This window comes from Portunus trituberculatus, chromosome 43, assembly GCF_017591435.1.
Source record: "Portunus trituberculatus isolate SZX2019 chromosome 43, ASM1759143v1, whole genome shotgun sequence".
Taxonomy (NCBI): Eukaryota; Metazoa; Arthropoda; class Malacostraca; order Decapoda; family Portunidae; genus Portunus; species Portunus trituberculatus.
The window spans coordinates 23,021,690-23,046,689 of NC_059297.1; the positions used below are offsets into that span (position 1 = coordinate 23,021,690).

The 25,000-nt window shown below is 39.1% G+C and overlaps 3 protein-coding genes across 9 annotated transcripts in view; all 3 read right to left on the minus strand.

The window, feature by feature from the left end:
- The window catches only part of LOC123518008 (coiled-coil and C2 domain-containing protein 2A-like), a 50,680-nt gene extending 43,430 nt beyond the window's left edge, over nt 1-7,250 (minus strand). The window contains 10 exon segments of the mRNA XM_045278509.1: nt 440-532; nt 534-576; nt 2,272-2,409; nt 2,752-2,826; nt 3,373-3,457; nt 4,987-5,061; nt 5,351-5,470; nt 6,012-6,042; nt 6,249-6,310; nt 7,140-7,250. Of these exon segments, the coding sequence (XP_045134444.1) occupies nt 440-532; nt 534-576; nt 2,272-2,409; nt 2,752-2,826; nt 3,373-3,457; nt 4,987-5,061; nt 5,351-5,470; nt 6,012-6,042; nt 6,249-6,310; nt 7,140-7,250 (833 nt within the window).
- Nucleotides 7,251-8,457: 1,207 nt separating this feature from the next.
- On the minus strand, nt 8,458-14,247 carry LOC123518381. 4 transcript variants are annotated; one of them, XM_045279185.1, is made up of 6 exons: nt 13,153-14,247; nt 12,196-12,321; nt 11,740-11,798; nt 11,256-11,366; nt 10,670-10,870; nt 8,458-9,343 (listed from the first exon to the last, which is right to left on the minus strand). In XM_045279185.1, exons 2-6 carry the CDS (start codon nt 12,319-12,321, stop codon nt 9,124-9,126), a joined length of 717 nt encoding a protein of 238 aa, XP_045135120.1. In that variant the 5' UTR covers nt 13,153-14,247; the 3' UTR covers nt 8,458-9,123. The 4 variants fall into 4 exon arrangements, with proteins under 4 accessions (XP_045135120.1, XP_045135121.1, XP_045135118.1 ...); XM_045279186.1 differs by lacking the exon at nt 13,153-14,247 and adding an exon at nt 12,543-12,571; XM_045279183.1 differs by lacking the exon at nt 13,153-14,247 and adding an exon at nt 12,507-12,563.
- Nucleotides 14,248-15,309: 1,062 nt separating this feature from the next.
- On the minus strand, nt 15,310-20,956 carry LOC123518075 (voltage-dependent anion-selective channel protein 2-like). Of its 4 annotated transcripts, none has more exons than XM_045278661.1 (4): nt 20,654-20,956; nt 17,397-17,487; nt 17,045-17,249; nt 15,310-16,164 (listed from the first exon to the last, which is right to left on the minus strand). In XM_045278661.1, exons 3-4 carry the CDS (start codon nt 17,241-17,243, stop codon nt 15,515-15,517), a joined length of 849 nt encoding a protein of 282 aa, XP_045134596.1. In that variant the 5' UTR covers nt 17,244-17,249; nt 17,397-17,487; nt 20,654-20,956; the 3' UTR covers nt 15,310-15,514. The 4 variants fall into 4 exon arrangements, with proteins under 4 accessions (XP_045134596.1, XP_045134597.1, XP_045134595.1 ...); XM_045278662.1 differs by having other exon boundaries at nt 17,347-17,487; XM_045278660.1 differs by lacking the exon at nt 17,397-17,487.
- Nucleotides 20,957-25,000: the final 4,044 nt, after the last annotated feature.

The following is a 25,000-nucleotide window of genomic DNA, read 5'->3' on the forward strand; positions in this document are numbered from 1 at the left end:
TACATTCTGCACCTACTCACTGCTAGGTGAACAGGGGCGACACGTGAAAGGAGACAAACCCAAATATCTCCACCCGGCCGGGGAATCGAACCTGTCCTCTGGCTTGTGAAGCCAGCGCCTAACCACTGTCTGTGTGTGTGTGTGTGTGTGTGTGTGTGTGTGTGTGTGTGTGTGTGTGTGTGTGTGTGTGTGTGTGTGTGTGTGTGTGTGTGTGTGTCTCTGTACTTTTTATAGTCTTTTATAATCTATCAATTTAATTTTGTGATAATGTCAATCTTTTTTTGTCTCCCCCTTCCTTTCCCCTTTCTAGCCACAACCCATAGAGCCTTCATTTCACCCATCACTATAAACAGCAGCACAACAGTGAAGCATCAAGAAGCAAAACTAAACTCCACCAAAAGCACAGCCTTCAAACAGCAGGAACACAATCTGCACCTACCTATTATTCTGGCGCAGCAGTCGGTTTTCCACAATGTTACGGTTAGCAGGAGTGAGGAATGGCTTCTCCCCAACATACAGACCTTCTTCCAGGATCACGTACATTCAATCCTTCCTCCAGCTTGCTTTGAAGATCACCTGGCAAGAAAGCAATGATTGGAAGGTGACTACTTACTGTTACACTATTTATACTCTCTCTCTCTCTCTCTCTCTCTCTCTCTCTCTCTCTCTCTCTCTCTCTCTCTCTCTCTCCCTCTACATACTGCTACTTCCTTCATCAATATATTTCATCACATTTTATTTGCTTTGGTCATCTTTTTTTTCCTTAGATGACTGTCTGTGTGTGTGTGTGTGTGTGTGTGTGTGTGTGTGTGTGTGTGTGTGTGTGTGTGTGTGTGTGTGTGTGTGTGTGTGTGTGTGTGTGTGTGTGTGTGTGTGTGTGTGTGTGTGTGTGTGTGTGTGTGTATTTACCTAGTTGTAGTTTTACAGGGCCTGGGCTTTATGCTCATGTGGCCCCGTCTCCATATCTACACTTATCCAATCTTTCCTTAAAACTGTGTACACTCATTGCAGACACTACTTCTTCATTCAAACTGTTCCACATCTCAACACATCTTTGTGGGAAACTATACTTTTTAATATCTCTTAGACATCTTCCCTTCCTCAGTTTCTTACTATGCGATCTTGTGCTTCGACTGGCATATTCTTCTCTCAGGATCAGATACTCATTGTCCACTTGGTCTATTCTGTTGATCAATTTATAAACTTGTATGAGATCCCCTCTCCCTTCTCTGTTCCAATGTTGGAAGATCTATAGCCTTTAGTCTCTCCTCGTATGTCATCCCTTCAAGTTCTGTGTGTGTGTAATTTCACCTTGGTCGCCTGCTGGTCACCCAGCCAGTCTTCCCCATTACAGAGCAAGCTCAGAGCTCATAGACCGATCTTCGGGTAGGACTGACACCACAACACACTCTACACACCGAGAAAGCGAGGCCACAATCCCTCGAGTTACATCCTGTACCTATTCACTGTTACGTGAACAGGGGCCACATATTAAGAGGCTTGCCCATTTGCCTCACGCTGGGCTCAAACCCGGCCCTCTCGATTGAGTCAAGCGTGCTAACCACTACACTATGCGATCTGTGTGTGTGTGTGTGTGTGTGTGTGTGTGTGTGTGTGTGTGTGTGTGTGTGTAAAATTTTACAAGTCATGGACGTTTTTTCATGTTGCCTTTTTTTTCTCGACTTTCTGGTTTGCAATCAAACCTTACCACTCAAGATCCTCTGTCCATATTTCCTAGTCTTTTTATTGTTCATAATTATCATATTCAAATCTGCAAATAAAAGTATCTCTAAGAAGAAGATCCACACACGTGAAGTACTACACTGCTTTTTTTTTCTTTCTTTCATTTCTATATTTGTTCACTAGTTCAGCACAACTGCTACCTTTCCTATATACAAATTCACTGCAATATTTATTTTCTTACAACTCTATCCTTGAAATGGTCATAATCATCATTTCCTTTTATATTCCTCAATCTTTCCTCCATATGATACAGTGTTTAACACTATACTTGCCTTACTGGGATGTATGCATGACAGAGGCAAATCTCAGATAACTAATCAACCATTGCAATATAACAGAGCAAAAAGAAGAATGTGCAAATGAACATGTATGTTACTTCCTCTCAAATTAACAATCAATGAGCAGATGAGACATGATGAAAAATAGAAAGCAATGAGTGAATGAATCTGCCAGTCACTCTTCCTCTCATACAAACAAAAATATAAGTATTATGCAGATGAGTGTCAAGTGTCCTAGTACTCAACTCACTAGGGAGAGCAGAGGGCAGGAAGAGAGTAGACCGCTGGTGGTCACGACGCAGGTGAAGGGGTACATAGACAGCAGGAGTGGACTGGGTAGGAGGGCATGGGTGAGGGCCAACCAATGTATAACTCTCTACTTCAGCACCTGGCAGGGAAAAGTAGCAATGGTGTTAGTGGTGGTGTTGGTAATGGTTGAAAATTGTATGTTATAACAATTGTGAAGACCAGTATTAGATTTTTTTCATCATAATATTTAAGTGAAATATTACTAGCAATAAAACAAAGAGAAAGTACCCAGTGTTGAATGGAACAAATGGAAAAAAAAATCATGTGACTGCACTGTCTTACATCTTCTTTTCCTTGATTCTTTGTGTAAGTCCAACATTTTCCTCTATTTCTATTCATTATACCAATAAAATTATAAAGCATCTTGCAATATCAAATCTATCATGTTAATGTTAATGATGAAGAAAGTATTGTTCCCTACCCTCAACATCTTGTACCTCTCCATCTTTCTTTTCTTGTGACTTTGAGGGAGACAGAATATCCCAAAGAGAGAATCCTGAAAACGAAAGAATAGTTGCAAAAAAAGTAGATAATTATGATAAATATGCACAAGCATTACATCTATCCATAAATGTGATTAATAGGACAATATTTGCAGTGAAACTGATACATCAAGTCATAATGCCTCAAAGAGGTGTAAAATTTTAAATCCTGATTACATATTTTGAATGAAATCTGTAACACCAATCTTATGAGGCAATTACCATGGAGCCCAAGTTTTTTTTCTGGTTTTCTATAACTATCGGAGGGCTCAAAGTTTGCCACTGGCCCTGTATTCAATAGGGAATACAATCATAATCCCTCTTTTCTCCCATTCAATTTCATTATTCTTCCACCTTACCTCCTCGATTACTTCCTTGTTTCCATCTTCTCTCTCTCTCTCTCTCTCTCTCTCTCTCTCTCTCTCTCCTGTTAAATTGCCTGTAAACAAATTACATAATGTGTTGTTTTTTCCTATCCCTGTTCTCTCCCTTATTTCACTTCCCTTATTCTTTTGTTTCTATTCCATTCAGTTCTTCCTTCTTCCTGCTGAGCCACTTGCCTGGAGAGGAGGGTGGTGTGTGTTGCTCCTCCGGCCACACCCTTGTGAAGAATTCCTCACCCTGAATCCTGGAGGTAGTACGGGCCTGGGAACATGGATGGGCAAAGATGAAAGCATCAGCTGCACTCAAAGATAGGAAATTAGGTATATTTCTCAAAAACAATATTAGACAAGCACATATGTGGCTGGCTAGTATTTATTAGATGTTACCGATTAGAATTTTTTTTGAGATCTGAAATATAAACACAAGACATCCTCTTTCAATCAAGCTTTCTATAGTCAGCAGTGAAATGTATCTAGGAAATGGAAATATATACTATTCATAAATCACAAATCTAAATGTAAGATGGTAGGAGACTCCAACAGCTCAGTACGTTGTTATATAAAAAATTGCCTCTAATAGAACACATAACGGAAAGTTAATGACATGAGATGAGCATTTGAGTCATCAGCATACTTTACTAGTTGCAGTGGATGAGATTAAAAGTTATAAAGATCATATATGAAAGTGAGAACCAAATTGTGTAAATAAAATATATAAATAAAAGATTGATTTCAATGTCATGCTTAAAAATATGGATATTACCTCAGAAAAGTGAAAAATAAGTATGTAAATAAAAAAAAGAACTCCAGGGCAAATACATTAAGGAAAGGATAGACAAAATAGATATCAATAATATAGATAGACAAAGGCATAGCCTGACTGACTGGTAAGCAAACAGAAACAGATCTTACATGTAAATAGACAGACTATTTAATCAACTGACTGACTAGAAAGATAGAAAATTCAAACTTCCATCATTTGATTTGCAGCTCTGGGAAGCTTATTGACTCAGCAAAGAAGGATTGAAGTATTTCACCAAAGAATTTCCATAAAGATCATCAGTTTGTAACACCGTTCACTGATTAGAAAACTATCAGTACTGGTCATCTTATCCAGGAATTTCTTGAATTAAGATAGTATTACAACCCAATGGTGATAGTTGATGTGGTGGTCTTCCTAAGCAGTATAGCAAACAAAATAACAGTTCCAACCATTACTAATTTTCTTAGCTAAGTTCCAAACTGGTGGTCATAATGAAGGATACAGATATTGCTAACCTTGGTAAAGGAAACAGTCAATATCCTCTCTTTTATTCTTTCTTTTCTTATCTGGTTTTCCTAGTTTATTAAGACAAGGATGAGCCTCCAGCAAACAACTTTTGGTCCCAAGTGGATGCCCTTCCCATCTTCAGACTGTGGCCAAGATTTGAATCAGTACACCTGTAGAACCCTTAACCTCCAAAACATGTGGAGTCCCACTATACCACAGCAGGCCTCAACTGTACTTTCTTCTGATGTGCCACATAATTGAAATGTCCAAACACCAGTTACAGTTGTGGGAATTAACTGAGCATATGTTATCACCATACATCTCAGAAAGATGCATACATTTATAATTTACATAACATAAAGTTAAATTCCAGGAGACCTATTATTCATGTATACCTAATATTCACCACTGAAGATACACTCTCCTACATGATCCCAAGCAAAGTTATACAGTTGACTAAAAGAAATGTAAGCAGTGAGTCATGCTGTAAGCAAGTGCTTTGTAAGACACTACCAGGTTACCTCTGCTGCTGCTCGCTGCCATCGTGTCCTGGGTTCCACTGGGGTTGGTTCAGCTGTCTCCCCACTCTCTATGTGCTGGGGTGGATAGGCACTACTGGGGTTCATGTTTTAGGTCAATCTTACTCTAAATGTTAGGAGTGTGTCTTAATCCTCCAGCATCATGCAAACACACTTATTCTCAGTTTCATCATTTACACATAGTGGTACATTGACTACTACAATACATATCACAGCTACAGGCATTTCTGTAACAATGCTGTGATACACATAGCTATGTATTCACAGTATAATATAGCCTTAACAACAGCCATGGTCAACATTAACACAGCAGCACCTGCACTTCCACACTCTTATAAGCACTCACTTCATCAAACCTGGTGGGGCCTCGGGTAATCAGCTTGCGTAGTCTGCCAGCTCTCTTGCGCTCACCGGCTGTGCTAGAACCTGGCAAAACAGCCTGGTCATCACTCCCTTCCTTGAGTACCTGAAATGAAAAAAAGAAAAAATACTTTAAAAATAAGTTTAGTTTCTTTAAAATAGAAAAAAAAAAAAAAAAAAATTGAAAATCATAGTATGCAATATTTCTTATTTTCTATCCATTTCTATCAATAAAATTATTTTCTATAACATCAAACTAAATAAAACTCAAGTACAAAGAATCTTTCATACATTCATAATCATTCAAGAAAACAAGATAAGGAAAATATGTATTAGTAATAGTGCTTGCACTCTTTACACACTTTGAATAATAAAATTTCTTTATCTAACAAACTAAATTAAAATTATCAATAACATAAAAGTTCTCAATGAATCATGCTAAGACTGGTAATCTGTCTGTCTTGTAAATGAAACCATGAAACATAAAAATAAATTCTTGAACTATCTTTTCTTCTTTTCTCTTCTCTATGTACCCTAGATGACAACTGATGCTCTATATGATCCTACAAGCAAAACACATAACAACAGCAGTGTTTTAATTGCTGAGCTATAAAGGTTAGCCAAGGCCATGACATACACAGACCTACCTGTTGGCTAGCAGGGCCAGGTAGAGGGTTGCTGAAAGGAATCTGGTGGCCTCCCCTTCAGCCTGGTTCTCAATATCTCTCCCTCTCATGCCCTTTAGTGGACCAAGTCAGCACTGCACTAAAACATAGCAATTGTAAAGAATATAGCATAGCAACAAGTATATTTCTAACACAAAAATACTTAAAACAAGAACAAGAAAACAGTAATAATAAAAACTATTTGTTTTTACAATAAACATTTGGTAGTCTACTTCAATTTCACATTTGCCACTTGTAGGAGTTTCCACCATAAAGATCCACTGGACCAAAAGTTAATCATTAAAAGCAATTTACTTCACTTATAGATAGAGGCACCTATAACTCCTCTCATCATTAAATACTCTCCTCGATTTTATACCATTTGCTCCAAACCTAAAAGATCTTTTCTTTTACTAGACTTCACACAGTAACATTGTTTAGGGTGAAGGAAGAGAAAATTCTATTCAGCCACAGAGATTGTCATGGCTGACTACTAAAGATATAAAATCAGTATGACTTCATAATTTAGATTTTGGCTTACAGCTTCTATGAGTAACTGAAAAAAAAAAAAAACACACACACACACACATTATAAGAACATAATCCTTACTTGCTTCCCAAACAAACTGCAATCAACAATGCATTATGATTATGAATGACTATTTATGGTTAGTTATAAGAATGTTATCCTTACTTCTTCCCAAACAGACTGCAATCAACAATGCATTATGATTATGAATGACTATTTATGGTTAGTTTACAATATTAAACCTAAATTGAATGGCCTTGTGTTAAATAAAGTTAACAATCAGGGAAAAAATAATGCTGACAAGTAGATGTAATGAGGATGACAAGGAAGGAAATAAAAAAAATAACTATATAAAAGGTGGCAAGAAGGGAAATAGATCTAATAAAGGATGATTAATAGAAGTAGTAGTAGTAAAGGTGGCAACCAGAGAGAGAGAGAGAGAGAGAGAGAGAGAGAGAGAGAGAGAGAGAGCGCTAACTCCAAGCAATAACAATACTCCGTCCCCCATCTAATTATCCCTCTTCGACACACATGCATACACCATATACTCACACAATGTATAAGAATAAACTAGCATTTACCTTGAATCTAGTACCTAGCTGTGGTAAGAGTGTGTTGCGGCAGTAGATGGTGACAGGCCTAATGTTTACCTGTACTGCAATGACAACACCTTGGCGTGGCTGTGTCGTCATGGCAACGCGGAGACTGCTTTACCCGCCACACCAAACACACAGTCCTACAACCACCAAACAAATAGACCAATATACACACCAAACAAATAAACCCGACAGAAAAACACATCTCATACTACACTTTACCTTACAAAAAATGCTGGTCATGTGACGTTAGTGATCACAGTCACAGCGCGCTATTCATCTCTCCTATCTTCTATCCTGACCATTCTACTTTTTTTTTTTTTTTAGTTATGATCTATAGCACCTGTATATAGCACCTTTGTTAAGCTTCCGCCCATTAGTGGCACAAGCAATTTTATTTGTAGTGGTACCCATATTAAGGCCCATATCACCGCCCAAGCGCATCTTCGGTGTAACCACCTTAAACCACTCGACAAATGGCATAGCTTCAAAGTGGGATGAGGTGGGATTCGAACCTACGCGTGGACATTATTTTTTATCCGATCCCACGCTCACCACATTATCCACTACGCCACCTCCTCCCTGCTATAAAAAAAAAAAAAAAAATAGGAGGCTGTAACGTGACTTGACAGAGATACGTGCGGCAATATACTGCTGGTCACATCTTGGAGGAAAATTACACTCAGCTTTACTTCGAGGGTCACACCACTCCCCAAGGCCGCGAGCACAATCTGCTGATAATTAATTAACAACACAAGCAGATATGGATCGAGGATGGAAGATTGGAATCACGTGGCTGGCTGTTGTTGTCGTCACAGACAGACGACATTCACAGGCGTTTTTCTCCGCATAATTTTAAATTGTCCTTTACAAATTCGCACACATAATCCAAGTACAACATATTATATATAAATTACAATATTTCTGATTATTATTAAAATGTGTTTCACCCAAATTATTATGTCACTTTAATTCTTAGAAAACAGTGGATGCAACACCGCACAAGGAGAGATGGATTCAAGTAACTCGTCCGCTAAACGGATTCCGCTGGAACGGAAGCGGAAAGAAGTGACCATTATCCCCGGTTCATAAGCAAGCGAAAGCGTATGACGTCACACTTGCCACGGACGACAGAAGACGGAAGACGTTAAACCTTGGTGTGAACCGGGCCTTACTCGTCACTTGTTTTTGGTATGTCACATCAATGGCAGACTTACCATCAGGCAACACTGGGCGGTTGCCTAGGGCCTCGAGTTTTTTTGGGGCCCCATGAAACTCCTCTTACACTTATGGTTAATAGAGGTTTTATTATTTACACACATTATTTATGTTTTTTTTTTTTTTTATTAAAGTTCATTCGCTAAAATGCTAGCAGAATGATTATCCTCACGGTGTATATCTGGATCGTGGATGCGGCGACGAACCGTCAAACCCCAGCGAAGGTGCAGTAGTTACAAGTACTTTTGACGGCAGATGGACTCATAATGGGTGACGGTGATAATGAAGGGCCTCTCGGTATCCCAACGGCACTGCTCAGGCAGGAAAGCAGTGGATCATCAGAGAGAGAGAGGAGAGGGGGGCGTACCATGGTTGTTTACAATCAGATAATATGATAGGCGCACAAGGCACATGCTTATACAAATTCACTATTATAATAAAAAAAAAATCATCTTAAGTTAACTGTTTGTTGTACGATTGATAAGAAAAAAAAACTTATGCATGTAGCATATCTTTCTCCATTATATTTTCACCATGCAAATGTACGTCTTTTTTGTGATAAATATGTTTCGTATATGTTTTTCATGCACTAAACCACAACAGCAAGCGAACTTCTCTGCTTCTTTTAAGTCACTGCTGTGCACGACATGGCAAGGCGCTACTCTAGTGTCCTTCCCTCAACACAGCTTTCCATCACTTGACGAGGATGGAAAGTACTCTGGCTTATCCCTCTTTATAAGCGAGGCAGCACTCATAGCTTTACAGAACAGTGCGGATAAAGCCCCACACAGTCGTCGCTCCTCCTTCCAGCTCGCATGGCCTCCAGGCTGCGGGAGAGCGGATGCTCTGGGAGGAACAGTGACACAAACAGTCCGGTAAGGTAATTGACCAAGCTGTCTAAAAGGCCACGCTGCCCTGCCTGTTGACTGCTTTCACACAACAATCGTTCGCTGCAGTCCGGGCTCTCCTCCCTGCGGCGAAAGGGAACGAAAAAGGGCGTTAGCACATCCTCAAACCGTTAATTTTAGGGAATGGTGGCCGTTAAAATATTGTTCCTTTGGCCATCTTTAACCTTGTTATAAGCTATTAATAAATCCTCCGAGAGATATTACTGGTTTTGCTACCTGCAATACTAGAGAAAAGATGTTTCTCTATTGATAGGAATTCTTTTACCTTCTATTTTGGATATATACCACCACCAACCACCACCCGGCCATATGATACATAAATGTTTATAGAAGAGACAGAAAACCGCGAAACACTGACGAAATACACTGCAAATTTTACCAATCGATCCAATCATCAAGACCTAAATATATTTACATGCCAGCTTAAAGTGTCCCGCCAAGGTGTGTGTGTGTGTGTGTGTGTTTTCACTGTTTGATCTGCTGCAGTCTGACGAGACAGCCAGACGTTACCCTACGGAGCGAGCTCAGAGCTCATTATTTCCGATCTTTGGATAGGCCTGAGACCAGGCACACACCACACACCGGGACAACAAGGTCACAACTCCTCGATTTACATCCCGTACCTACTCACTGCTAGGTGAACAGGGGCTACACTTGAAAAGAGACACACCCAAATATCTCCACCCGGCCGGGAAATCGAACCCCGGTCCTCTGGCTTGTGAAGCCAGCGCTGTGTGTGTGTAAAAATAATAATAATAATAATAATAATAATAATAATAATAAACGGTTTATTAGTTAGGCAATGTAAAAAATTACACTGAAAATGTACAGGGGGTACATTACCACAATGAACTAAAAATGCTTAACCTAACTATGTGTGTGTGTGTGTGTGTGTGTGTGTGTGTGTGTGTGTTTAATTAGGAAGAAAACCTGTGTGGCGAAGGCTCTTATGATTAATGTAAGTACCTGTGATGAAAGTTTTTGTTCTCACTCCTCAGCTCTCATCATATAAAAATTAAATAGAAGGAGGTATAGGAGAAGACACACACACACACACACACACACACACACACACACAAAAAAAAAAAAAAAAAAAACAGGAAAAGAAAACGGGTCTATTGTATTCATTTTTCCAAAACCTGAACCAAATATGATTTCTCTCTTACTCTCTCTTCCATTGCTTGTGCAGGAAGTGACTGACTTTAAATTATGATTCAGGTGATCTTATAGACTGAAAACGTAAGTGAATACAGTCATGCACACGCTTCTGGGCGTGCAAGGGGGAAAATCAAAGGGCGTGACAAATGACAACGGGCAGTGACGAGTGACGTTCCATAAGATGGGCGGCGAGGGCAACACCGTGAAAGGATGGGCGGCGTCCCAACTTACCGGTACAGGTATATGGTGATGGCGTTGAGGGCTACCTCGGTAAGGTTATTGAGTGCGTCGCCCAGCAACCCCAGGCCTGGTAGCACAGTCTCCTTGGCCTCACCACTCCTCTTGGACAGAGCACCGCCCACCACATCGAACAGGATCCCCCCAAAGGTCAGGAGTGCGAGAGAGATGAGGGAGAGACTCCCGAAAAACAGCCTGGAAGCGACAGAAAGTGATTAGCTGCGTAGGTCGGCATCTCATAAAGTGGTGTCTTTACCTTAAGACCCACCCATTTCATGCGATGAATTGATGGACTGAGCTTCCCTTATCAATACACTAATGCTATGAACTTTGATATGTTAAAGTATCAATCCTTTAATATATACACTTCAAATTTAGTGGCAAGTCCATGCATATTGCGATCATAGCAAGGCAATATTCATTAGCGAAATACCGACCCTTTTTTTTTTTTTTTAACATAGGAATGCATACCGATAAGAGGATAGATAAATGGGTAAACAGACGGACAGCCAGACAGAAAGATATAGAGATGTGTATATTTACACATACTACAACAACAACAACTACTACTACTACTCACTGCCTCGTGTGTCCCATGGCCCTCTCCCAGACAACATTGTGGAGGTTCCTCTGTTTTTTAAGAGATGACAGACTGCCGGGCGCCCGAACTTCCATCCTTCGCGATGGACTCCTATCGTATTCAGGGAGACCAAATTATTGATTTTGAGAAGAGCAATAACAATCAAAACACGAAGCCAAAATATACGGATTACCAGTTATGTATATCGTTATGGATCTAAACAAGATCGCAAAACGCGGCAATAAGACTGGGTAACAAGTGAACATCAGAGGAGAAACATCCGCTGGGTTATTCTTTACAATTTCCATCTGTAGTGCCAATGACTTTTCTTGTTCACAAGTTCAATTCTTTCAATTTTAAGGTGTATGTTTTCATATGTAATAGTTAATCTATTTATATATTTCCATATTCAACAATTTACAGTTATTTCTTGATATATCTTATTTTAAGTTATTCATATCTTTTATAACTTTTGCTAACCCACCTGAAAGTAGATGCTGCAGACAAGTACGCGTCCCCGCCTCGCATCCACCGCACGCTGGCCTGGCGGGCGGGAAGGAGTAATGTCCAGTTAGCACCACCAACACAAAGGCACAAATCTTCCTATTACTCATATGATAATAATTATAATAACGAGAAAAAATAAATCAAATTTTAAAAGTATTAATAATAAAAACAATAACAATAATAATAATAATAATAATAATAATAATAATAATAATAATAATAATAATAATAATAATAATAATAATAATAATGATAATAATAGAAATAATAATAATAATAATAATAATAATAATAATAATAATAATAATAATAATAATAATAATAACAATAATATAATCAGTAATAGTACTATATAGTTACAAGAGTAAGAAATAAAAAAATAAAAAAATACTAGTGTTGCTAGCGATGGACAGAAGCAGATAATTCGCCTTACCTGCATTGTTCGCAGTCGCTCTCCAGCCTCAAATAATGAAGCCACCGGTTCCCAAGCCTCAGAGACCACAACCGCCACCAGCACCATCACCAGACCCGTCACTACCACTGCACTCCCACACCTCATCTGGAAGGTCATTTTTCGAAACGTAAAATGCGAAACACACACACACACACACACACAGATTGAGATCACTCTAAAAGTTAAGGAAGACGTCACGTTGTCTCATTTTTAGGACATTGATAAAGAAGGGACAGGGTTACCAATAACTTATATATACGTTCCACTGTCGTCTCTCACAAAGTACTCACTCTCTCTCGCGCACACACACAGATCTCAAAGCCCACCCGCTAGGAAACCATTGCCCCGAGTGAAGAAACCCAAGCTACACTCGGATCACGGACAGGATTCGAACCCGTGCGCGTGGAGAACCCTCGGACCCAATGCACGCATGGTTCCATGGTTCCACTGTACCACGGCAGACCATACTACTGCTACTACTTTCTCCCAGACAATTCATTGTGGAGGTTCCTCTGTTTGTTAAGACACACACACACACACACACACACATATATATATATATATATATATATATATATATATATATATATATATATATATATATATATATATATATATATATATATATATATATATATATATATATATATATATATATATATATATATATATATATATATATATATATATATATATATATATATATATATATATATATATATATATATATATATATATATATATATATATATATATATATATATATATATATATATATATATATATATATATATATATATATATATATATATATATATATATATATATATATATATATATATATATATATATATATATATATATATATATATATATATATATATATATATATATATATATATATATATATATATATATATTTTTTTTTTTTCCCACCTTAATTTTTTCACGTCCCGGTAACCAAGGGAGCGGGGCGATCAACCACTCTCGACCAAAGAAGCTGATGAACTACGCTGTCACTCGGTAATGATGCAGCAGGACGCAACGGAGACTCAACAGTGCATACCGTTGCCGCCTCGTTGTTTCCTCGGAGGACAAGCGCAATGGCTACCCATGTTCGATCAATTTACGCATATGAGTCACTGTAGCTTACATGCGTTGGTCAGGTCTTCAGGTGTGATGGCTTAGGTGTACACATCTCTATGGAGCGACCACAGTTGCGGCATCTTCTGGATGGTGCGTGCAATTTCATCTCTCATCTCCTGACTCTCAAGTCCCGTGCTGCGCCGTGAGCAAGCAGCTGCCGGAACACACCGCTACCGCCTCGGGCTGCGTCGACCCGTCCACCCGTTACCTCTGACAGCCTTCCGCTGCCCTTCTGCTGCCCGCCAATCGCCATCCCATCTCACTACAGCACAGGCACGACAGGACTACATAAAACATCACAAGCTATAACACTTGACGACACACATCACATTATCATATAAGATTTCATAATCAGCTGCTTAATATTACTTGGTATGCTTTCACTTGTGTAGTACGTAAACAGACATGAAAGGTAATCATCACAGGACGATGGTAACCACTACTGAAATTATGATAGTGGTGGTGAAAATTTGTATGGTACTTTTTTTTTTTTTTTCTTTAGTTTGGTGGAAGAGTGGGTGGGGACAATTTATTGGTCCATGGCTTAAGAAGCATGAGATGAAGCTATACAACACAACATCTAAATCAAATAACTTCTCATCCGATAAAGTTAAGAGTATAAGGCGGGTTCACACGTGCCAATTTGCAACTGTTTATTTTTATTATTTAATTATTATTATTATTTTTTTTTTTACGTACGTAGTTTACGACTAGTCGGAAAGTGTCATACGTACAGCGCCTGGAAAATATGAACTATAGTTAGCGCCTTGACGCAAAATGAGTGTAAACAAACAGCTACCCGCCAGGATGTCTTCCTCCTGAAGCTGTGGTTGCTCTTCTTTTGGCGTACCAGAAGTCGACAGAAAAGAAAATACTTGTGGATACGTCCCTGGCTAAGTAGAAGGAAAGAAAGGAGTGTCTACCACACTCTAAATTACCCTACATTTCTCATAAGAAAACTGTTAATCTTAATACTATGCACAATTGCGATCAAATTAAATCCTGATAAGTCTTCAATCCTCACCTCCAACAACACCCTGCATTTGAGGGAAACAGTTCTTATAGAGTGGCAGCTATTTCGTCGAACGACGATTTGCGCAAGCTTTTTTTTTTTTTTTCTGTATAAAGGCGAGTTCACAAGTACCAATTTGCGATTTTTTTTTTTTTTTTTTTTTTTTTACGTACGTAGAGTTTCCGACTCGCAATCGGCGCCTAGCTACTGCAAAAGCAGTTGCAAAATAAAGACCGACTGTTACATTTAGGTCTTGCTAGTCGATTTGCGACTTTGTTTACGTCGTGACGTCACTGAGTAAGCTTTGAAAATGTTCATATATATATATATATATATATATATATATATATATATATATATATATATATATATATATATATATATATATATATATATATATATATATACACACACCTTTTTCTTTCATAACTCAAAATACAATTAGTGTGACTTAATCATGGAGAGACCAGTCATCTTGTGTTCCAGTTCAATGTAGTGCCCTATGAGCCCAATGTCGTTGGCTTACACGCTCAAATGGCATTTCAATTTGATGAATGAACCTGAACATCTCTCCTTGGATTGCATAGAGCTGCTCTTATCCAGTCAATCATACTTTTTAATATTTGGGCCAAGATTAATTTTTCAGATTGATAAAATCTCTAATTTATTTCATTTTAATTATGAAATATTCAAATACAGTAGTTATATGAAGGTTAGCAAACATGGATCCATCACACATGTACTGTATATTTCATGAAAAGTAATGTACTTTCAATCATGTGACTGGAATCCTCCCAATAACTTCATTCATTGTAGAGTAATTTAATCTAGCATATTACAGATCTATTTATTTCTTCATGAGCAGACACATCCTTTTCAATATCACAAGCAAAGTTTGAAGACATCAGATAAATACAGGCCAACAAACAATTTGGTGATCAGGTAAGTTTATTGATGACATAATGAAGAATGATGTAGCTACCCCTACACCTGGGAAATGTACAAGTCTGGGATAAAGTTGCTGTACAGTGCTCATTTACACTACTGGAATTTAGCGGGCCCTGCCCCCCGCCTCCCATCCTTAACAATACTCAGCAGTCTTATCCCAACAGGCTCAAACTGGCCTCCCCCCAATGACACCTAAGCCTCCAGCTCCATAGCCAAGCCTACCTTGTGGCCACCCTGGTTAAAGTTCTTGCCATCAATAAGGGTGGAGAGAGTGAGAGTGATGCCATCCCTAACCTTCTGCTGATATCCCAGACCCACCTGAGCAGAATTATTAACTTTGGCCCTCAGAGCTGCATCCTTGTCCAGAGCATACTTGCATCCGATAGAGAAACGTGTGGTGTTGGAGCCAGCAGACCAGGCCAGATCCACAGCACCCTCCAACTCAGGATTGATCTTGTGGAAGAGGGATCCACCAAACTCTGCCCCGTCGTTAGCGTAGGTGTGCAAGATGAAGTCGGGATTGGTGAAGCCCACAGCAAAGTTGTTCTTAGTAAGCTTGGACTTGGCAGTATCAAAGGACATCTGGTAGCCTACTAACCAGTTCCTGTAGCTGGCTACACCAGCACCATTGACCACAGGTCCACCCAGATCCAGCGTGGAGTCCAGGTTGAGGGCGAGGGCATCAGTCTTATAGGTGGACTTGAGCACCCCAGACTTCTTGCCACTCTGAGGTGCAAAGGTGGTGTTGAGCACCAGCTTGAGCCCCTTTGCCACCTTATCTTCAAGAGCCACCTCAGTATTTAGTGTGTTGTCAGTGTTCCACTTCTCAGTAAAGGTTAGACCTGAAATACATCAATAACTGCTACTGAACTAGGAACATATTTAATAATGGAGCACAATGTAAACTCAGTTCAATATTAATATTACACACTTACTGATGAATGACATCTGTAGATATCTAAAAGGTGTTTTCAAAATGCTCTTCCGTTTTCTCTCAACTAAATCATTGAAGCACCCTAATCTGCTTGGTCAGCCACCTAATTGTAACTTCAGTTCACTTTCAGTTACTAAATTTTCACTTAATCCATACAACAAATAAAAAATGGTCTTCAATCATCTCCTCTTAACAATTCTCAATACTCCTGAATTCAGTCCCATATAAGGCAAATGCCTCACACCTTCCATTTCATTAGGATATTCAATTTCATCTCAACATGAATAAGTGAAAATGGGCTACAGCAGGATGGATACAAGCCCACACTGACTCCATCTTCTCAGCGATTTGAACCAATGGCCTCTTTGCTGAGTAAGTACACTATGCACTGCACCAACTTGTTGCTTTTTCTACCCCTAATAATTATTTTATGTCAAGTCTGCTACACAATACTAATGCCTTGGTCTGCTCTAACCTGTTTCACAACTTTACATATCTTATCACTGAAAATGAAAATACAGAAAGATGGACATTCCAAAATTTTCAAATTCACACTGACGAACTTAACACCAGTAGCACCATTGTAATTCTGAATGCTAACATGTAGTTATCAATCTGCCATGATCTGATTCACTATTTGCCAATAATACAGAATTATTTTTTAATTTAAGGTCCTTTTAGAACAACCACTTACTAATGATAGTATACAAGAGTCCATCTATTATAGCTTTGAGTAACAATTCCAAACCTATAGGCATCATTTGGTCCCATCTGCCTCAAGGACTCACCATGCTCCTTGACTTTGTACTTGGTCTCCAGGTTGCCGGCCACCTTGCCAGACTCAAGAGCATTGTTGCCTCCAGCAGTGATCTCCACACCTGTGCTGGTCTTGCTCTTGCATTCTAGCTTGAGTACTCCAAAGTGGTAGCCTTTGCCAAACACATCCCGGGCAGACTTTCCAAGATCTGCATATACTGGGGGGGCCATGGTGTCCTACGGAAGAATTAGATATTGAGGTAATAATTCATTGAAAAGCATGTTATCCTAAAAACAAGTAATAACAATAATAATAATAATAATAGCAAATTACCATTGATATTTGTCCAAAATATATTTCCTACAAACACATGTCCAGCTTACAAAACAAGAGCCTCCCCACAATGGTTATGGGGTCATGTTAAGCCAGCACCCATGCCCAGCACCCATGCCTAGCTGGTGTCCTGGCAGGGGCCTACAGTGTAAAAAAGATAGTGTGAAAGTTATCTTATATTACCCGTCAACCTTCCACAAAATACTCTATAATGTATACTAGACACTGAAGAACTTGCATAATTTTTATACAACCAAGTTTCTTTCATTAATTTCCTATCATCCCAACTACTTAAAATTACATTCAGTACTATGAACAGATTCCAAATATACTGTCTAGAACCTGGACTAAATCCAACATTAAGTATTATTTGCATGCATTCCTCTATGCAAGAGATGCCAAGAGCCTCAGCACCATGCCAAGCAGAGGCACCCTGGGAGATGGTTCAAAGATCCATGGCTCACTGAAATTTTTTTCAAACAGTTATGTAAACTACTGATAATAAGTTCATTTTTATACATCACATCATGCAAACTGGAAAATTGTCATAATTACCAAGTCCAACAATCAAATCCAACAGTGACATAAGCAAGTTTCAAGTACAACTGACATAGCAAAACACATTATCAAATATCATAGTAAAGCATTTTTATATCTGCATAATCTAAAGATTGTGTAATAAGAATAGAGCAACCCATTTTGATATTCATTCAAAATAAAATTAAGTAAATGTTAAAATCCTTCAAATTTAAAAGATGCAGATTCATTGCCACAGCCTAAAGACAAAACATTTAAGTTGACAAAGCAAATTGACAAGACCTTCATTGTCAATACCTATAAATCAAATATCCAATAATCTCTACAGTGCTTCTCTCTCCTCCAGAGAGAGAGAGAGAGAGAGAGAGAGAGAGAGAGAGAGAGAGAGAGAGAGAGAGAGAGAGAGAGAGAGAGAGAGAGAGAGAGAGAGATCTCAAATAGAGCAATGCCCTGCGAGGCTTTACAATATCACGGAACAACAGCACAGTAGAACTCTTCCTTAACACATCTACCATAAAAGTCTTGAATGAGTTGCATTGCAAAGTATACTGTACTTGACACAAAATTTGCATTGTTGGAAATTGAGGATCATATACACTCACTTTCACTGAATTTTGAATAATTCCTCAAGTCTGAAGTCTCCTGACCTCTTGCTGCCTACCTCCTTACAAACACTGATAACTGATAAATTCTTAGCATTATCTAAGAACCTGAGATTGAGGGAAGACTGAATGCAAACATCAAGAACTGTAGACATGTCATGACCAACAAAATGGCAACATAATGCATTCATTTCTATCATGTGAAGCACTTTTCCCATATTAGAATGATGATCTGCTTAAAATCAATGAATTAGTATCAAGACTTGGAGAGTCAACACACCTAACTCCTAAATACAAGAAAATATAAACAAAAGTGAAAGTTGACACCAGGTCATTCAACTTGTGACCACAACATATATAACAGACAAGAGGATTGCTAATAGTATAACCACAAGAGGAGAGCAAGAAAAAAAAAAAAAAAAAAAAAAAAAGTACCTCCTCTGCCACACCTAGGGCTTCCTTCCCTCCTATCAGAGCCTTCTCTTCTCTGGACCTGATAAGAATGTGATAAGCTAGATAACTAACCAAGTTATCAATGCTCTTTTGCCACACCCATTACTTCCAAGTGCAATGCAGATCCAAAACTTTATTGATATCTTTATCATTATTATTCTCACCTCATAACATCTGACAATCTTTCATTCTTTGCTCTCCAACAATGCTTATTGGAATCTTTTCTGGGATAAACTGAGGTAACTGCATATACAGACTTACAATAAGATCAGTCTGTTGATGTGGCTTTGTAAGGTTTCCAAAGGAAAATGGAATACTATGTAGTATTTCATAGGCCTAGCTTGTGGAGTTTGGATCTAGGCTATAAACCAAAAATTTTAATACTACATTGCAAGACAATTTCATGAATATCACCTATGATAATATTAGATTAAATTTCCTGTGTACATTACCAACACTGTCATGCACAACACACAAACTGTGCCATCATTATTGCAAGGTATTTTAACAACCAATACTCAAATTTACGAATGAACTGGAGTTGTGCTTAACTTGTATGAATCACAGTATAAACAAACTAATAAAAATGTATTAGTAGTGTTGACGGTTCTCTACACACTAATTTATGAGGTACAGAAAAGAATGGTCTAGGAAAAGCTATTGTGATTTAATTAATAACGTTCTATGGGTTTCACCTTTGCTGCAATGATACTCAAATAATCACAAGGAAAAAATATAATAACTTGCACCCCACATTATACGTATACAAGTGTTTAAGACTAACAAAGCCTGAACGCAATGGCAAGACCCTCGAGGTGAAGGTACGGCACCGATCCATAAGTGAGGTTATATAACAAGCAACTCCAAGGGCTGCAGGGATTCAAGCCAGTCGACGGGACGCAAAGGAGGATCATATTGATTTTAAGGTTATCAAAGTGCTACTAGAACCTATCTTCAAGATATGCCCCCATTCAACAAAAACAATTTAATAGACAACACAATAAGGCCGGATGACGTGTTTCCTGCAGCAATCTTTCATTACTATCCGGTTGTAGTTAAACTATGGTAGTTTTCCCGCACTTTATGGCCTTTAAGTTTTCCCGAGGACACTTTTACCTCCTAATGAAAACATTCACAGCAAGATGCGAAAAGCGGGAGTGCATACAATTTAACCGTCACACCCCATAACACTTGGCTACGCAGTACATACAGCCTCTCTTCCCACTACAGTATTTATCTTCATGAAACACTCATAACTAACTGCCTCATCTGCAGTACAATGTAGGACGGTTTTTTTTTTTCCGAATGAGAAGAGACTTTCTATTATTTTCATGTGATCCCCCAACTTCTCTCCTCCCCACCTTCCAGTATAACCCTCACTCCGAAACACGTTGACCGTGAATTAAATATCCCTCGACGTGACATACAAGGCATGACAAATTACAGACACGATATGACACATGCGACGTAACTTGCTAGACATTCTTATATTACTATTTTTTGTTATACGTTTGTCACACATACAAACCGGCAGAGTGCGTCGTCTGCTACCACGCCGAGAAGCTTTTACCTAATTTTTACAACTTCCTTCGTATTAATTGTCTTCTTGCCATTTCTACAACAACATATGTATCTTGAGTGTATTGCACTAGTTAGGAGAACAACTGAAATGTGTTAGGAGAGATAAAATACAGAGAAATCAGAGAGAGACTTGCCTGGGTGTGAGTGGAGTAGCTCAGCGGGACGTGAGAGGAACTGACACGGAGCTCATCTGCTGGCCGTCCTTAGGTCACCCTGCCGCTCATTGGCCAGCTCTAATCAATAATTACTTTACTTTGTTTAAATAAATTGTTTACTATTGAATGATAAAAATATCTCGGTATTTAACTGCAATTTATTTGGAGCCCGAAATTCATAGAAACCTGGTCACTCATATAAGTCACCAATTGACTCCATCTCATCACGATGAAAGTTGTATTTTGTCAATCATTTATTAAATTGATTTATCTCATGCAAATCGTAGAAGCTAAGAAACAAAAATGGGAGTGGTGTTTCTTCCATAATATATTCTCGATGTAGCCGCGGGGTTTCCCGCACGGCAGCCCACTGCTAACCCGCACTATTTGAAGCCATCCTTGATGACTCACCGTGACCTATGTTATATTCGTAAGTATTCTATCAACAACAACAGTACTCTTGAATTGAAGCTTTCTCAACAAAGCAAAAAAGGAGGATATTATTTGAAACACATGAATAGGATAACCAAACTTGTAGTTTCATCCAGTGCTTCGTTCCCGTCGATCTTTGGCGAATAAAGGGAGAGGGACTCCCACAAATGTTTGAAGAATGTTTATACCCCTGCACATAATTCATTACTTTTCATTGGGATGATGCATTTGTTGACTGTTGGCAAAAGGCTAAAGGCCTCGTTCATAACAATTAGTTCTATTTCTGATTATAATAACCTGATATATTGTCGTAACAGTAATTTATTGTTTTGCCACAATGAGTTTGTAATACCATATACGTTGTGACGTCACGGAGAAAGGTTAGAAATGTGGTGTCGATGTAGGGAAGATTTTGGAGTTGGTGAGGGAAAAAGAGCACATCTGGGACCTTAAAAATTAATTATACAGAAAAAAAAACTTACACAAATCGACGTTCGATGATATCGCTGGCACTCTCCAAGAACTGTTTCCCTATATGCAGTATGTTGTTAAGAGGTGAGGGTTGAATACTTGTGATGATTTAATTTGATAGCAATTGTCATCGTCACCAGAGGAAGCCATCTTGTTGAGTAGTTGTTTGATTACATTCACTTACCGCCAACCAGCCGATATTTCCCAGTCGCTATGTGTGAACGTGTTCCGACTAGAAGGGCTCAGTCGATACTTCTAGCGACTTATTGCAGTTTCAGTCACATATCAACACATATGAAACCGCCTTTAGTTGGATTTGGATGGCCTGTGTGATAACAGAGTAGAGAGCAACACATTGTTGGGTCAGAAGTCAGTCAACCTGTACCAGCCACTGTTTGAACCACTCTGGCTCTACTACTCTTCGTGGCTGTAAATGCCGAAACACAAACGGTCGTAAGCCAAAGCAGTGTTGGTTTTGAGTACTGTTCGAATCACACGGCTCTCTCCAGAAACAGTTCACACATATAATAAATAGATAATGGTTATACAATTAGTGGCTGACAATTGCTTATTATACTTCTGAGTATTTCACCGTCACCTCACGTCTCATCATCTGGTAGTTATTTACTGAATACTGATAGAATCGATGATTTTTTTTCTTTTCTTATTTTTTATTAGCTTATCAAAGTCATGCCAAACCCTGAAAAGTATTGCATGGTGCAGTTTTCTTTTCACCATCACCCAGAAATTTTCAGTAGGTTTACTATGTGTTTCAGCCGGCTTGACCCATCTTTCTTCGCTCACATTTCCGAAATAATCATTCACATTAGTATGATATATTAGCATGGCCTAATTCACACCCCGCCCTAGTTTTTGACGTTAAGTGCATTCACATGTGTATTTCATTACGACGTTTACTCTTGAGTTCAAATGTGTCGCACCCACACCCGTGAAACAATTCGAACAAGTGAATTTGTGACATCACAAACTACCCATTCCTTCCTCCTCCTCTCTCTCTCTCTCTCTCTCTCTCTCTCTCTCTCTGAACAACATATACTAATTATTGAATACCATGTACCGGCTGAAGAGGGGATTCGATAACAAGTTTATACATGTGATGAGTAGGGAAATGAGGATTTTTATTCTTTAATTCCATCAAGGTATGATAAAAAAAATAATTATACTACTAAACTATCTCTCTCTCTCTCTCTCTCTCTCTCTCTCTCTCTCTCTCTCTCTCTCTCTCTCTCTAAGAAATATCAATACATGTAGTGAATACAACAAAATCATGTTTGTGTTTGATGTCAAACTTACTTATACATTAAGAAGCTCTGATGATGTTCTACATATACGTGCTTCTCAGAAATACCAAACTGATATCAAATTTCTCATAATTGTAGCCAATCAGCTGGCTGTGGTTCACAATTCTATTCCGAGTACACTTACCTCAAGTTAAAACGAATAGAAGAGAATACATATCACACGGTTGTAATTAAAATTTCTTTTTATACCAATCAATTTTCATCATTCTGCAGTGACAATAACTAGGTAACAGAATAGTAGAGCAAAGAAAAAACAAAAGCGATAACTAGACTAGAGAAATGGAACATGCGAGATGAACAGCTGCAACGCATCAACTGTTATCACACACACGTACAAATAGATAAAGAAAAAAAAAAAAATCCAAGAAGCAATTACTTGGGTCTTCATGGTGAACAGATTACAACACAAACACACACACACACACACACACACAGAGAGAGAGAGAGAGAGAGAGAGAGAGAGAGAGAGAGAGAGAGAGAGATGTAGGTGGAAAGACCATTTTGAGCTAATAATCAACACACACACACACACACACACACACACACACACACACACACACACACACACACACACACACACACACACACATATAAATAAATTCAAATTCAATTCAATATAAATTCAATTCACACACACAAGAGTAAAAGGGACTTGAGAAAAAGGACGGGGGGGGGCTCAGTAGCTGGATACAGGTGTTATAGCAAGGACAGGTAGGCATATCAGTGTGACGTGTGGTGCAACACACACACACACACACACACACACACACACACACACACACACACACACACGCCCAGTAGCTCAGTGGTTAGAGCGCTGGCTTCACAAGCCAGAGGACCGGGGTTCGATTCCCCGGTCGGGTGGAGATATTTGGGTGTGTCTCCTTTCACGTGTAGCCCCTGTTCACCTAGCAGTGAGTAGGTACGGGATGTAAATCGAGGAGTTGTGACCTTGTTGTCCCGGTGTGTGGTGTGTGCCTGGTCTCAGGCCTATCCGAAGATCGGAAATAATGAGCTCTGAGCTCGTTCCGTAGGATAACGTCTGGCTGTCTCGTCAGAGACTACAGCAGATCAAACAGTGAAACACACACACGGCCCGGTAGCTCAGTGGTTAGAGCACTGGCTTCACAAGCCAGGGGACCGGGGTTCGATTCCCCGGCCGGGTGGAGATATTTGGGTGTGTGGAGATATTTGGATGTGTCTCCTTTCACGTGTAGCCCCTGTTCACCTAGCAGTGAGTAGGTACGGGATGTAAATCGAGGAGTTGTGACCTTGTTGTCCCGGTGTGTGGTGTGTGCCTGGTCTCAGGTCTATCCGAAGATCGGAAATAATGAGCTCTGAGCTCGTTCCGTAGGGTAACGTCTGGCTGTCTCGTCAGAGACTGCAGCAGATCAAACAGTGAATTACACACACACACTGTTGGGAATCTCATGACTTCCTCGTATGTGTCACTTGACAGGCTGAGTGAGGTTCCCGACCTGTTCAGTTCTTAAGGGAATAGGGAGCTTCCTCCTCCAGCAGGATGTCTGTCAGCCGTGTGCATAGATCAGATTGTGTGATGTGTAGCTGTCTTTAGGAGGGTAATGCTAGAGGTCACGAGTACGGCATTTGCTGCTTAAGACCAGAAGAGCATGTTTTGATTCCTTTGGTTTTTTACTAGATCCGTATAATCATACACTGCACAAGAGTGCATCGAGCTCTTCTGCTCTTCATGCTGGTTGGGCAGAATTGACCTTAGTTCTCCTCCTCTTGACCCCAGTCAAGAACATTCAGACTGCTTCATGCACCAAGTGGTTCAATTTTCAGTCAAATACAAACCAACCTTATATTCTTTTAATCCTGCTCTAAGCATCACGGCTTGGAGTCATGCAAGTGTGCTGAACGGAACATAGCCCTGTAAAATATAAAGTCACTTTGTCATTGTGCTTCTGCTTCTTCTTCCACACAATGTGCACTTTCCCTCCTACCCTGCATCACATTCTGAATGTGAATAGAGAAGAAATTTAATTTTGATGCCACGTGTCTATCTTTATTCCAGATACTAGTGATGTTAAAATATCGATGGTGGTAATGATAACGGTATATTATTATTATTATTATT